At 43.3% G+C, this 13,862-nt stretch overlaps 1 protein-coding gene across 1 annotated transcript; it reads left to right on the top strand.

Moving 5' to 3' along the window:
- The first annotated feature begins 7,025 nt into the window (after positions 1-7,025).
- TM2D2 (TM2 domain containing 2) lies at positions 7,026-12,657 on the top strand. The gene is given in 5 exon segments (XM_060251730.1): positions 7,026-7,290; positions 7,293-7,387; positions 10,258-10,345; positions 10,521-10,636; positions 12,053-12,657. Coding segments are annotated over 5 exon segments (699 nt in total). The 5' UTR covers positions 7,026-7,104; the 3' UTR covers positions 12,267-12,657.
- The last annotated feature ends 1,205 nt before the right edge of the window (positions 12,658-13,862 follow it).

Genomic DNA, 13,862 nt, shown 5'->3' with positions numbered 1-13,862 from the left:
CTCTGTACCCAAAAGTCCATAGTAATTTGCAGTTAAATTAGGATTTCTTTGTAAACAGAAGGGGCCCAGGTTTAATTCCTGACATTTCTAGGTAAATTGCCCAGAGGGAAGGTCTGAAAAAGGCCCTGTCCTTCCTGAGATCTCAGGAAGTTGCTGCTAGGGGAAATGGGACAAGATGGGCTAATGGTCTAACTCAGTATAAGGCAAATTCACATGCTCATAAAGTGCAACCAGGATTATTGGCTCCTAAAACTATTTTAAACAAAACAGATGGGATGTTTGAGATTAGCAGGCTGCTCTCTGGGCAGGATACTGAAATGCATTCAAATCCCCCTCCTTCTGCTTTAGTCAAGGTGCTGTAAAAACATTTAGGAAAGGAAAAACATTTGAGGCTTTTAAGTTTAGAAAAGAAAAACAGCATCCATGAATTGGGGACGTGAGTTAGAAAGTGGTGTCCGGAGAAGATAATTTTTCATCTCTGTGAATCATATCAGAATTGGGGGTCATGTACTGATACCAATGAGCAGTAGGTTCAGAACAAGCAAAAGAAGACTTCACTCAACACAGAATTTGCAATGTCAGCTGTTTCTCTGGGGAATCTCTTCCACCACTGTCTCAGACCTTTTACAGAGCTGGCAGGAATCTCTTCTACCACTGTCTCAGACCTTTTACAGAGGTGGTGGTTTGCCCTTTATTAAGGATGCCTACATTAGATAAAGTGTTTGATCTGCCCTTTATAGGCAAGAAAACTGAGCGAGTGGTGGCAGAACAACTCCATGTTTTCCTGGATTACTCATCTGCCCTGAACCTTTTCAGTCTGACTGCTAGCCTGCCTATGGCATTGGTTATTTTATTTTACAAAATTTATATCCTGCCTTTCTGGCCTCACAAGGGCTACCAATGCAGTTAACAAATTAAAATATACATAATTAAATCACATTTTAAAATCATTAATTCCTCCCCCCAAAAATCACTAAAACAGATTAAAACAGAGCTAAATACATACAAAGACATACAAACAACAATTAAAACACTGGACAGGAAAGAACAATCACTGACAGAATGCCAACTGAAACAAAGGAGTCTTTTTCCCACTGGCATAGATAACTTTTAATATTAAGACCTCATGGCTGATGACGATGAAAAGGGAAGGTACTTCTCCAAGCTGTAGAATCTCATGGCTACTTTAAAAAACAATGTTTTTGCTGCTCTATATTCATGGTTTTTATAATTCACAATACGCAGAACTGCATATTTGTATATTTATGTATTTTTGGATGCTTCCCTTCCCCCTTAGTGAAACTATACTCTGATACTGAGTACTGTTTCCTGATGTCTTGCATAATGATAGATGTGCATGAGTATATGATGTACTTCATTTTAGTTTTAATGTGCAAAGCAAACCTTTTGGAGCATCTTTTCCAGCATTCTCTCTCCTCCCCCCCCCCCCCATTTTACTGAAGGGGTGCTCACATGGATGCATAGTTTTTCTTAAAAGAACAAAATGTATTTGAGTAATGGCCACTTATACAGAATTTACATGGATGTAAATGTGTGTGTGTATGCAGTTTCTGTCAAGTCTGCTTTAGCTCTGGTCAAGCCTGTGTAACATCTTTGGTTCAGGGGAAAGCATTCTGGGTAAAAGCCATACTGTATGCCAATGCTGCTCGCTCTGCTCTTTCCCCCTCCTCCCTTCCTGTCCTTTGTTATGTAGTTCTGCTCTGCAATGGTAGCATGTGAAAGAGATAATGGTGCCTTCTCAGACTGGGCAATGGGGGAGAGGCGCCTTGCCCAAGGCCAGCCGGCTGGAGAACAGTTTGTAACATCAACGTGTGAATGTGCCCTGCATAGTACCCCCTCCCTAAAGAATTCCTTTGAAGAATACCTTATATGATTATCCTTACTGTATGTTCCTCAGTCTCGCAATCTCTTAGCTGTTGGTTACAATGATTTCAATAAACTAGAAACTTTTTATCAAAAGGTCTTGTTATTGAGTCAGCCGACTTGACATTTTCTTAGCCTCCCATTCAAACATCTACTTCTCTAAGAGCCAGTTTGGTGTAGTAGTTAAGTGTGCTGGCTCTTATCCAGGAGAACCAGGTTTGATTCCCCACTCTTCCACTGGCCCCTGCTGGAATGGCCTTGGGTCACCCATAGCTCAGGTAGAGGTTGTGCTTGAAATGGCAGCTGTTGTGAGAGCCCTCTCAGCCCCACCAACCTCACAGGGTGTCTGTTGTGGGGGAGGATGATAAAGGAGATTGTGAGCTGCTCTGAAACTCTGAGTGGAGGGCGCGATATAAATCCAATATCATCTTCTTCTAAACAAAGCAGTGGGAAATAGAAACAAAACTCTACAGAAATGCATGAAAGGAGAGATCAAATGTCTTCATTCAGTAGCAACCGGGCTAGGGGTAGAGAAACAACAGTGATGGAATATTACAGAATTAGTCATAGTTGTTTACCACACCGGCACACATTTAAGAAGCTAGCAAAATTCCCACAAGATCCCACAGCAAAAATCTCTCACAGGATAAACTGGTAACTTCTCTTCACCCAAAATTGAGGGCCAAATACTTTCTGAAATAGTGATAAGCACTTCCTCTTTGGTTCATGAAGCAAGCATGGGAGAAGTCTTTAATTAAATGGGCATTTGTATTAGTTGTGTTTGAGATTGTTTACTGGTTTTGCCTTTAGGAATGGGTCTGACAGAAATGGAACTCAGTAAACATACACACACACCACCTGTAATTAGGAGCTCATCTATTCAAAATTGTTAAGGGGAATATATTTATGTACATATGGATGGATATATATCAAAGCCCCCTTGACCCACAAGGCGGCTTTGAGAGAAAGTCAACAGCAGAACACACAAAACTGGGGAGTGATTCCTCACTGCCCGATAACAAGCCACCGCCAGTCCCTGGATTCTGGTTGTTTCCCCTCAATTCTCTTTCTTTTGCCAGTCCTTGTCCTACATGATTGTTGATCCATGCCAGTCCCATAATCTCCAGCATAGTCTTTTTGGTGCTGAAAATGGAAACGTTCCTTCTTTATCTCCAGGGGAAAAGCTAATTGGATCCAACCCTGAAACTTTCACCCAGTGAAATTTAACAATATATTCAGGACAAATACATGAAAATAGTTCTTTACACACTGCATAACTAATGAGGCTTGCTGCTACAGCATGTACTGCCAGCCGTCAGGCTTGAATGGCTTTAAAAGGGGATTAAACAAACATTTTAAGAATAGACCTATCAATATTTATTAGCCAGAACAACCTAACCTCATATACTCTTTAACTGAACGACAGCCCTAGGATTAATTACTTTCTGATCCTATTTTCTCCTAATTTTGCATATTGTTAGTCAGATGAAAGCTAAAAGGTAAAGGTAGTCCCCTGTGTAAGCACCAGTCGTTTCCAACTCTGGGGTGACGTCACATCACATTTCCCCAGACTTTTTATGGGGTGGTTTGCCATTGCCTTCCCCAGTCATCTACATTCCCCCCCCCCACCGTCCCAGCATGCTGGGTAAAAACTACATAACTGGAAATACTTTTTTAAATGCACACTTCAGTGCTTTATGCACTGGGTTCATAGGAATTCTCAGATACCCACATGGCAGATTTCAGTGGTGCAGCTGGGATCTATGAACTCTTGGTTATGAAAAAGAGCTCCACTGTGGTAGGTGTTTGCACAGGGCTGCATTAACATTCATAGCACCTAGCACAATATTAAACGTTTCATAAATCATACATTATACATTTTTAAGTACTTGCAAGAGATCTGGTTTGTCTTCTTATTGACATTTCTGGTCACAGACAGCAATGAGAAACTGCAAGAGGTGCAGATGCATAATACTAAAAACAAAGTGTCACCAAGTTCCAACTGACTTATGGCAGAGCATTGCAGGCAAGAGAAGAGACAAGATTGTTTACCATTGCCCTCCTCTGCTATAGCAACTCATTTTCCCCGGTGCTCTCCCAACCAAGTACAAATCTCAGCCAACCCTCCTGGCTCCCAAACTTTGATGAGCCTGGGCTAAGCTGGGCTGTTCAGGCTGCTGCATTATACTACATTGGGGGTAAATCAGCAGTTCCCCCTTGCAAGCTGACAAACAGCCAGCTTCTCCCATAATTCTCTACTGCCCTCTACTGACAAGAAAGCCACTCTGCTCTCTTCCCTAACTGCCTCTCAGAAAAGGTCCTGTAGCCAACCAGATACTGGAGGCGCTAGGAACTATTACAATAGCCTTTTTAAAATTTGGGACCTTCATTTTACACCTTTAGAAAAAATAAAAGTACATGTATTTGCATGCAAGTGAATGGAGTGTAGCTATATCTGTAGTAGTCAGCTGAGTGCTGGTTTTGAATTGGGAAGAATTCAATGGGCAACAGAAGCAGATTTCTCTTTATGGCAACCCAAAATGTGCTCTGTGAGACACCTCTCTTCTTGTAGTTTTTAACTCAAATGTATGGTGATTTTACATTATTTAGAGAAACAGAAACTGAGCAAAATGAGTCAATTGGAACATCTTTGAGTTATATTTCTCCAGCTATCTGCATGCTGATCTTACAGTGAAAAGAAATGAAATGCAAGAGTACAAGCTGTGAGATTTTCATGCAAGGTTAAATTGGGTCTCTCTGCCAGGATCTCCTAGCCCTGGTTGCTACAGTGAGGGAACTGGAAGCCCCTTGCCCAATTTTGGACCACTTCACCCAGCTTTCTCGGGAAGATGTTGACAGGATCCTGTCAGCTGTGAAGCCAACCACCTGTTTCCTCAAGCCATGTCCATCCTGGCTGATTAAAGCATACGCGGATGGCATTTGAGAATCTCTGGATGAAATTGCCAACGTGTCCCTTTCTTTGGGGACTTTCCTGGTGGGGTTGAAAAAGGCAGTGATTTGCCTGCTTCTGAAAAATCCAACAACTGGACCCTATGGTCCTAACCAACTATTGCCCTGTATCTAACCTTCCGATTCTGTGTAAGGTGGTTGAGAAGGTGATGACTGAACAGTTTCAGGGTTTCCTGGAGGACGCATCTGTCCTTGATCCAGTCCAGTCCAGTTTCCACCCAGGATATGGGACACAGATGACCTCCGGAGGCCTCTGGATCGAGGCGGAACAGCACTGCTGTTGCTTTTAGATCTGACAGCAGCATTTGACATGGTCAATTGCAATCTTATGACCCACCACTTTGCTGACATATGAGTTCAGTTGTTTTCCTTCTTTCTCCATGATTAGGGACAGAGAGTGGTACTTGGCGAGCAGATCTCCTCTTGACACCCACTTGAATGTGGTGTGCCCCAGGAGGCAAGTCTCTCTCCAATAATGTTTAACATCTATATGTGCTCCTTGCCCAATTAGCCTGGGGGGTTGGGCTGGGTTGTCACCAGTATGCAGATGACACTCAGCTCTATCTGGACGGTTGTCCAGATTCACCCCAGACCATCCAGCTGAGGCACTGGGGCTGTGGCTGGGCAGCTGCAATAAAGGCAATGGACCAGTTGCTTGTGGACCAGATAAAAGCCCTGGAGGGGCCACTTCTGGCCCACGGGCCATATGCTTGACACCCCTGGTTTATAGTATCAGACTAGGATCTCAAACCAAGGTTCGAATCCCCACTCTGCCATGGAAGCTCACCAGAGGATCTTCGGCCAGTCACATATTCTCAGCCTAATCTATCTCATGGGCTGTTGTAAGGATAAAATTGAGAAGAGAATGACACAAGCTGCTTTGGGTCCCCAATAGGGAGAAAGGTGGGATATAAATTAATAAAGAAATACAAGGTGACTGTGCATCCAGACCATTCCCTTCATGTAACAATTTTTGATTTTACCTAGCTTGCAATACTGGCATAAAACCTCTCAGCCTTCCTCTGTCCCCACACATACAGTTAAAGTGCCCAGCATCCCACATTCTGAGACCTCATGATGTCATAAGGTGGGGCTACCAAGGACATACTGAAGAGCAGTACTGATCAAAATACTTCCACACATACCTTTGAAAACATGTGTAATCCTCACCCTGTGGCTTTAACAATAAAATTATGCTGTTTGTGCCAGAGTATAGCCTCCAGTCTCCAAGTACAATAATTATCACAAGAAAAAACACACAGAATGAAAACACTTGCAGTATCATTTTACATATTTTTGATCCCACATCCTTAACACATGATGAGAACCACCTCTGAAGAAACATAAACTCTTTACTTTCGTTGGGGTGTGTGTGAGAGTGTAATTTAGTTACAATGAAACCTTAAGAGCATAAAAAGGGCCCTACTAGATCAGAACAGTGGTCCATCTAGTCTAGCATCTTGTCTCACACACAGTTGTACCGATAGGGCATAGACGCTGAGTCCTTCCCTGATGTTGTCTCCTGGTTCTGGGATTCTGCCTCTGAATACAGAGGGTCCTCTCGGTCACCATGGCAAGCAAGAGGGCAATGGCTATATATAAGTAGACTGGGGGCTGTTTTCCTCCTGATTGGAGATTAAATGAGGCGTTTCATTGTAGATGTGTTCTCCCTCTCACCACCCCTCTAAATTGTTTATCCTTTTCAGACTCGGGCCTCATCGTGCATTAAAACTGGGTTTTTAACAATCCTTTAAAATGACGCTGCGAATGGCTTTCATTTCAGGGCAGGAGACAAAAAAGCACCCTTTGAGATGGCTAACGCTCCGGTGCTGGTCCCCTTTCTCGGGGTGAGTCTCCACTTCGGTACTTTCTTTACATGAACGTTTCTCTTATACGAAAATCCCACTAACTTCCAGCTCTACCCAACACAGGGCGGAGAAAGACTTTCCAGTTTAAATACATGTGCAGCCAAACCGCCTTTCGCTGCAAGGAAACCTCAGGCTGTCGAGGAGCGCGCTCGAAAACTACGCCTCCCAACGTGTAACGGAAGCTCAAATGGGTGCCGCTCTAGTTGTATTTTACATCTATGCTTCCTACCTCGGCTACTTCCGCTCGCGCACTTCCTCGTCCTCATTGGCTAGAAGTCCGAGCGTCAGATTTGCTTTTCTATTGGTGGAAGGAGAGCTGAGGGGAAGCGCCTTGTGGGGCCTAGCAGAGTCTGAGGGGACTCCTGGAGCCCCGAGAGCCGCCATGGCGGGCCGGGGGCCGGTTTGTTATGTGTTGCTGTGCGGCCAGGCGGCGCTGCTGCTGGGCAACTTGCTCTTGCTTCAGGGCGTCTCTCGAAGCCACCAACACAATGCTACAGATAGTCAAACGCACAGCCAGGAGCAGCCGGCGGAGACACCAGCAGTAGCCGCAGTCTCTCTCCCCCTATCCCCTCTCCCCACCCCCCTCCCCTCCCCTCTCCTCCTCTTCTTCCAACCACCTGGGACTACCTGGGCCCCTACGCGCCGCTCGTCCTTTGCGACCACCTGTAAGGGGCGGGGGGGGGGGGTGAAGGGTGAGGGCATGAGTCTGGCTTAGTAACAACTGAATGGCTGGGGGGGGGGGAAACGAAGGGGGCGTGGTCTGCATAGGGTGGGCGAGCCCGTTTGGTGTGGTGCAAGAATGTCGAACTCATTTGTTATGAGGGCCGGATATGACATAAATGAGACCTTCGTGGGCCGGGCCATGTGTGTACCTATTTAAGATTAGGTAGCGGAGACATAAACCTTTTAAAGGACACAGACAAACACGACTAAAGGTTTTTTCTTAAAAAAAAAAAACAACTTAAAACATCAGCACTTGTTGGTTTTAAAGGTGCTTTCTTTGTATTTTCCCATGGGATCTTGGGAACTGGGCAAAGGAAGCTCTGGCTCTTTTCCTCCCTCCCCAAGGGACCAGGAAGGGGATGTGTCTCAACCAATGGAGAAAGTAAAGGTTTTAATCTGTAGCTCATGTGCAATTGAGTAAGGCTTGCAGAGCAAGTTGAGCTATAGAAGGAAGCAAGTAAGAGGAAGAAGGAAGCAGACAAGAGTCAGTTGCTCAGGGGACCTGATAGGAGCCCTCCGGGTGCCTGATTTGGCCCTCAGGCCAGTTGTTAGACACCCCTGGTGTACTGGTTAAGTGCGCAGACTCTTATCTGGGAGAACTAGGTTTGATTCCCCACTCCTCCACTTGCAGCTGCTGGAATGGCCTTGGGTCAGCCATAGCTATCACAGTTGTCCCTGAAAGGGCAGCTTCTGTGAGAGCTCTCTCAGCTCCACCTACCTCACAGGGTGTCTGTTGTGGGGGAAGAAGATAAAGGAGATTGTAAGCCACTCTGAGACTCTTGATTCAGAGAGAAGGGCGGGATATAGATCTGTGGTGCTCTTCTTCTTGTAGAACAACTAGAGGAGACCAAAGGAACAGGGATCGGGATAAAAGAAAGGGCCAACAGAGGTGCGCCTTTGGCAAATGCCTGGGGCTTATATTGGAGCAGGGGAGGAGGCACGGTCTGTATGAAAGGGTGCTCCCTGGTCAGGGGCAAGCCGTTTTTACAGAGATGTGCTCAAACAGCCAAAAATGAGTTTTGCTTTCAAACCAATGATACTTTATCCCTGCAGGAAAGCATAAAAGTAGCCATACTGGATGACGCCAGCGGTCTAATTAGTTTTGTCATTGGTATCATTGGCCACAGGGAAACCTGTAATCAGAACCCTCTGCTGCAGCCCTCACTTGCTGACTTCACCCCAGTATCTGACAATGTTTTTTGTCCCTAATACCCAACAATAGATCTATCCTCCATAAATCTGGCCAACTCCCATTTAATCTGTTGAAGGCCATGGGACCCCATGTTATCTTGTAGTAGTAAGTTCCAATTATCAACCATCTGTTGTGTAAAATAGTACTTTATTTTACCTTTTTTGAATCTACTGCTAGTTTCAAAGGATGACACCTCCCCAAATTCCAATGTTAAGGATAAACATTTTTTCTATTCACTTTCTCTTTGCCATGCATAATTTTATATTACTGCATTAGTTTTGGCCATAAAGTATTTCATTTTCTTATTGTGTATACTACTGGCTGTAGCAGCAGAAATATTACAATTGTTCAGCAGTTTGATGTTGCTGTAAGGATGTATTAATTCCTGACTTGTATGAAGGAGTGCTAAATAAGTGGTGTGCAAAAGGGAGTGACACTTGTTGGGCTTTGAGAAGGCATTGCAGATGATTGGGATGTGTAAAGGGGATGGCTGGTGCTCTAGTGAAAGTTTAAAAAGAATCTGAAGACATGAGCGTAGAAGGCCTAGTAAGAAGAGAATGAAATGTGTGTAATTACGGTGGACATAAAAGGGAGGGCAGTTGGGGAAGGGAGGAAGATGGGGAGGATAAAGGAAGAAAAAAATAATTGTAACACACAAGGCCTGTCAATATTATCCTTGATAACTCAGGATGCGTTAATATTATCCTTGCTAGATTTCGGGATGGGTGTTGAACTAAGGCAATGTAAATGATCCATATGCTGAGGAAGGGTGATCACCTGGGAATGGTTGCATGGGGGGAGGGTTCTATTTTGGAATCCACATGGGAAACTAAGGAAGTTGGGACTATAAAGGGGCTGAGATGGTGCTTGCCTTCTAGGAACATGGGGATGCCAGGAAACTTACTATGAACAGTGTTCCCTCTAAGCTGAGTTAGTGTGAGCTAGCTCACAGTTTTTTAGGGTCTGGCTCACACATTTTTATCTTAGCTCACAAAAAATGGCCCCAGAGCAAACTAATTTATGCAGTAACTCACAACTTTAATGCTAGTAGCTCACAACTTTAATGCAAGTAGCTCACAAAGTAGAATTTCTGCTCACAAGACTCCATAGCTTTAAGGAACATTGACTATAAAGTAGGGAATTGAGTGATAGCTGTGCTTTTAGATCTGTTTTTTTAATGTACATTTTTCCCAGCATGTTTAAAACAAAAAAGTTAAAATTTATATTCATGGAACCAATAAAAAAGCAAAATAAAGCAAATTAGCTAATGTATCAGCCAATCAGGGATATCCCTATAATGGAACATCCCAAATGCCAGATGGAAAAAGAAGACTTCTCCGTCTCTTCTAGCAACAATCAAAGAGGAACAGTTCCTCAGATACTGAGAAAAGGGATTCCACAGCTTCAGGGCCACAGTGGCAGATGTGTGTATTGCACAGAGATAGTAACTGAAGCAGGACTTGGTTTGTTGAATCAAACTGGTAGAAAGAGACTGTCTCTAATATGGGTTCCATGGTATGTATGGTTTTCTAGGTTAGTTTACTTCAGCTTCTGAGATATAACTTCAGAGAACAGTGCATGTTATTCTCAAATTTAAACTTGCTTTTTGGTTAATTGCAGACCTGAGGAATTCATTGAATGTGAGGATCCCATGGATCATGGTGGAAACACAAGTGCACGAGACGAACTGGGCTACGGGTGTCTTAAGGTGTGTCCAAACAGGGTTGTCATGCCATTTTGTCATGTGGGGTTATTAAAGTGGGGAGGCAATCACATGCTCCTATCACACGCATTTAAAGTGTAAGATGCATTCTGTGGCAACAAGAAAATATATGCTTTAATTGGAACAGATTTTGAATTCTATGTACTATTCTTGACTTTAGTTTGGTGGTCAAGCATATAGTGATGTAAGCCACACTCAGGTCCCTTGCAAAGCACTGGATGGCATCGAGTGTGCAGGCCCACGGACTTTTCTGCGAGGGAATAAACCATGCATAAAGTGAGTTTCCTTTCTTGGGGATTTCATGCCTTTGGCAACACTGAAACTAAAGTTCCATTGATGACTGGGGGTGGAGGGAAGAAGCGAAGAGAGATGAAGAATACTGTTGCAGTCTAAGGTGCCTTCCTTCTGAGAAACACAGCATCCTTGTTTCCACTGTTCCCAATTTGTCTTGCTATTTATTTAAATATTCATACATTGTTTTTCCCTTGTGGCTCAAGGTAGCTTACAAATCTAAAAAAAACATCCAGAATATAAAGCCCCATTAATACCCTCTTCTTAGAAAATGTCTGTAGAAAATAAAACCTTAGTCCTAGAAAATAAAACTTTCTAAAACCTGTTTGTCAAAGAACCGAGGCTGGGTGCCTCTGAACCACTGCCTCACAAACTAGCAAGCAGTGCTCAAACTTGTGGGTCCCTGGGATTAAGTGCACACAAGAAAACCAAAACCTTTAAAATACACACATAGTTTTATTGAGCAATAAAATTGGAAATACTATTAGGCAACACAGTCTCTAGAAGTAACTAGCAAAAAACCAATAAAGGCTAACATTTCTAACACTTTAGTACCTGGTATTAACTGGTGCACCATTCAGAACTGTAGCGTCTAGGCAAGAAGCTTTGCGTCCCTCCCATGGGAGCAAAAGTTGGCATTGTGTCATTCTTATCTAAGGCCCAATTATAGTTTCTTGCCCTTTGGCATCAGGTGGTCTTCAGAATTCAATCAGGGCACTCATTTGCTGGAGTCTCCAGCAGATGATGCAACGTGCTTCTGGCTCCCCCCTCCCATCTGGTTACTGAATGCAGGTTTTTACATTTAGCCAATTACCACATTCTGGAATCCTGCCTTGAAAGATACAGATAGTGTCTAAGATAAAGCCCAGTTTCAAACACCTGCAAGCTGAAACAGGCCTACTGTTATTCACATTAACCCTTCATGAAATTAGGGTGCTTTCCCTCACACCGCTAAAGAGGATATCCTCCTTACTTCCATCTGTTCCGCAAGATGGGAGCCACTACTGAAAAGAAATGGGCTCTGGTAGATGCCAAACAGGCCATCTCAGTTGGGGAGGAGGGAATAATCAGAAGGTGACAGCTTGAACTGAATATGTCCCTATAACTAATGTATGGGGACATATGGGAGAAGATGGCCTGTATGTCCTTAAAGACTGTGTTAGCTGTTTTCACACTTAAGCACAAACATTACCACTACAGCCCCATTGTTCAGAGCGTGCCACATATAGGCCCATTCCTGTAGCTTCATTCTTTAAACATCCTATGTTAACAGTTTATTTCTGGTGGCACTGGAGGGAACTGTGAATGAAAATGAAGGCTAAATTTGACATTTATAATCCCAGTCTTCTTCTGTTAATTAAATTATGGTATAAACTTTTTTCTAACTTTGCTCTATCATAGGTACACTGGACACTACTTTATAACCACTCTTCTCTACTCCTTTTTCTTGGGTTGCTTTGGAGTGGATCGTTTCTGCCTGGGGCACACAGGCACAGCAGTGGGGAAGCTTCTCACTCTTGGAGGACTGGGAATTTGGTGGTTTGTGGACTTAATTCTTCTTATCACTGGAGGACTGATGCCCAGTGATGGGAGCAATTGGTGTACTATTTATTGAAAAGCAGAAAACTTGCAACTCTGGACTTCAGCTGAAAAAGGAACATAAAGAGGGAAGTCTTAACTTGACATTGCTGGAGAGGTGATGCTTGAATTCTGCTCTGTTGCAAGAAGACAGACGATATTGGTGTACTCCTTTTACAATGAAATGGTTGCCATAGAGCCTCATCAAATGGAATTAGCAGCAGAAATGCTCATTCTGGTGTACATACCTCATTTGAATGGAAGCTGTACTTTTTCCTAGCCAAAACAGATTGGGAGGATTTCTACCTTTGTAGAATAAGCCTACTCAGTGGACTTCCACTGTAGTAAAGGTATTGTATTGCTCTATATTCTTAACTCCTCTGTAGCATTCTGGGAAGTACTAAAATAGAAATTGTGGTATACTGCAATCTGCTTAATCCTAGCTGGCTCTGCTGTTCATCTAAGAATGTTTTTTTTTTAAAAACCACCATGCAGCCAGTGACTGGGTATTCTTCTTAAGGCTAATATTGCAAAACTTACTGCTGTTTAGAATTCTTTAGTGAAGCTGGTCACACTTCCTCTTAAAAATTCAAGTCTCAAAAGTCTATTGAAAGGTGAAAGCAGCTCTTTTCTCTCTGGAGGAAAGGAGCTGGGCCTTGCTTTGTTTTGCATAGTAGTTTTATAGAAGGAAGAAGCAGCATGACTTTTGCACCAGTTTTGCCTTCTTAAAAGCTGGTGTAAAGGGAAAACAGCCACCTCCCTTGCCTTGCTTGTGATGCAGCCACTGGACTTTGCCCTCTGGTACGTAGAAACATGAAGTCTGTGGCATCCCTTCCTCATACTCTAATTTTACTTATGGGAATGGGACACCAGCTGTTTCTTGCCTATATCAGGACTACTCCTTTGTAAAAGTCAGATCCCAAATGTGTTTGCAAAACCACAAAAATCCAGTATGGTCTCCCCAAAGACTCTGTCATAATGCATCCTTGTCAAAAACTCTGAAGGTTTTCTTGAGAAAGGTATGCCTAACAGAGAGTTCCTCTGTTCAGCTGTTTTGAGAGAGCAGGCAATTCGTATTTCTGAAGCAAAACTATACCGTCAGTGTTGGCCTCATTTTAAGAGAGTCTCCCACATGCCTTGGGTTCATTAGCACCTAAGTTTGCCTCTCTTTGCTTGTAGTAGAACCTTGCAAATATGTTTACATGGTTATTATCAGCAAATGCAGAATCCAGCAATTCTAGGCTGTGGATTAGCAGTTTGTTGTTGGCAAAAAGACTTTATTTCTGTAAGCATCATGTGTGAGGGAAAGTTACAAGAGAGTAGCCCGCAGGAGTACTTACTTAAGGATTAAAATCTGTTTCCATTCTACCAAATGTGTTTAGCTAGTGCAGGTTTTTTTTTTTCCAAAAAATCTTTCCTGAAGGTCTAGGCTCTTGAACTTTGAATCTGAGATAATACTTTAGAAGTCCTGCTATAAAACATGTTAGTGGCCTGTTGGGATAGCCTGAGGAATGCTGGCATTCAAAGCTTATTATTAGAAGCTGCCGTGAAGTACCAACTGGAGGAGGCTGAGTGTGCCACAGGGGTTAGGAAGAAATATTCGTGAAAGCAGATGGATGGGCTAGAGCCTCCA

The sequence above is a fragment of the Heteronotia binoei genome, chromosome 12 (assembly GCF_032191835.1).
Source record: "Heteronotia binoei isolate CCM8104 ecotype False Entrance Well chromosome 12, APGP_CSIRO_Hbin_v1, whole genome shotgun sequence".
In the NCBI taxonomy this organism is placed as follows: Eukaryota; Metazoa; Chordata; class Lepidosauria; order Squamata; family Gekkonidae; genus Heteronotia; species Heteronotia binoei.
This window is presented reverse-complemented; position numbering and strand designations above follow the sequence as displayed.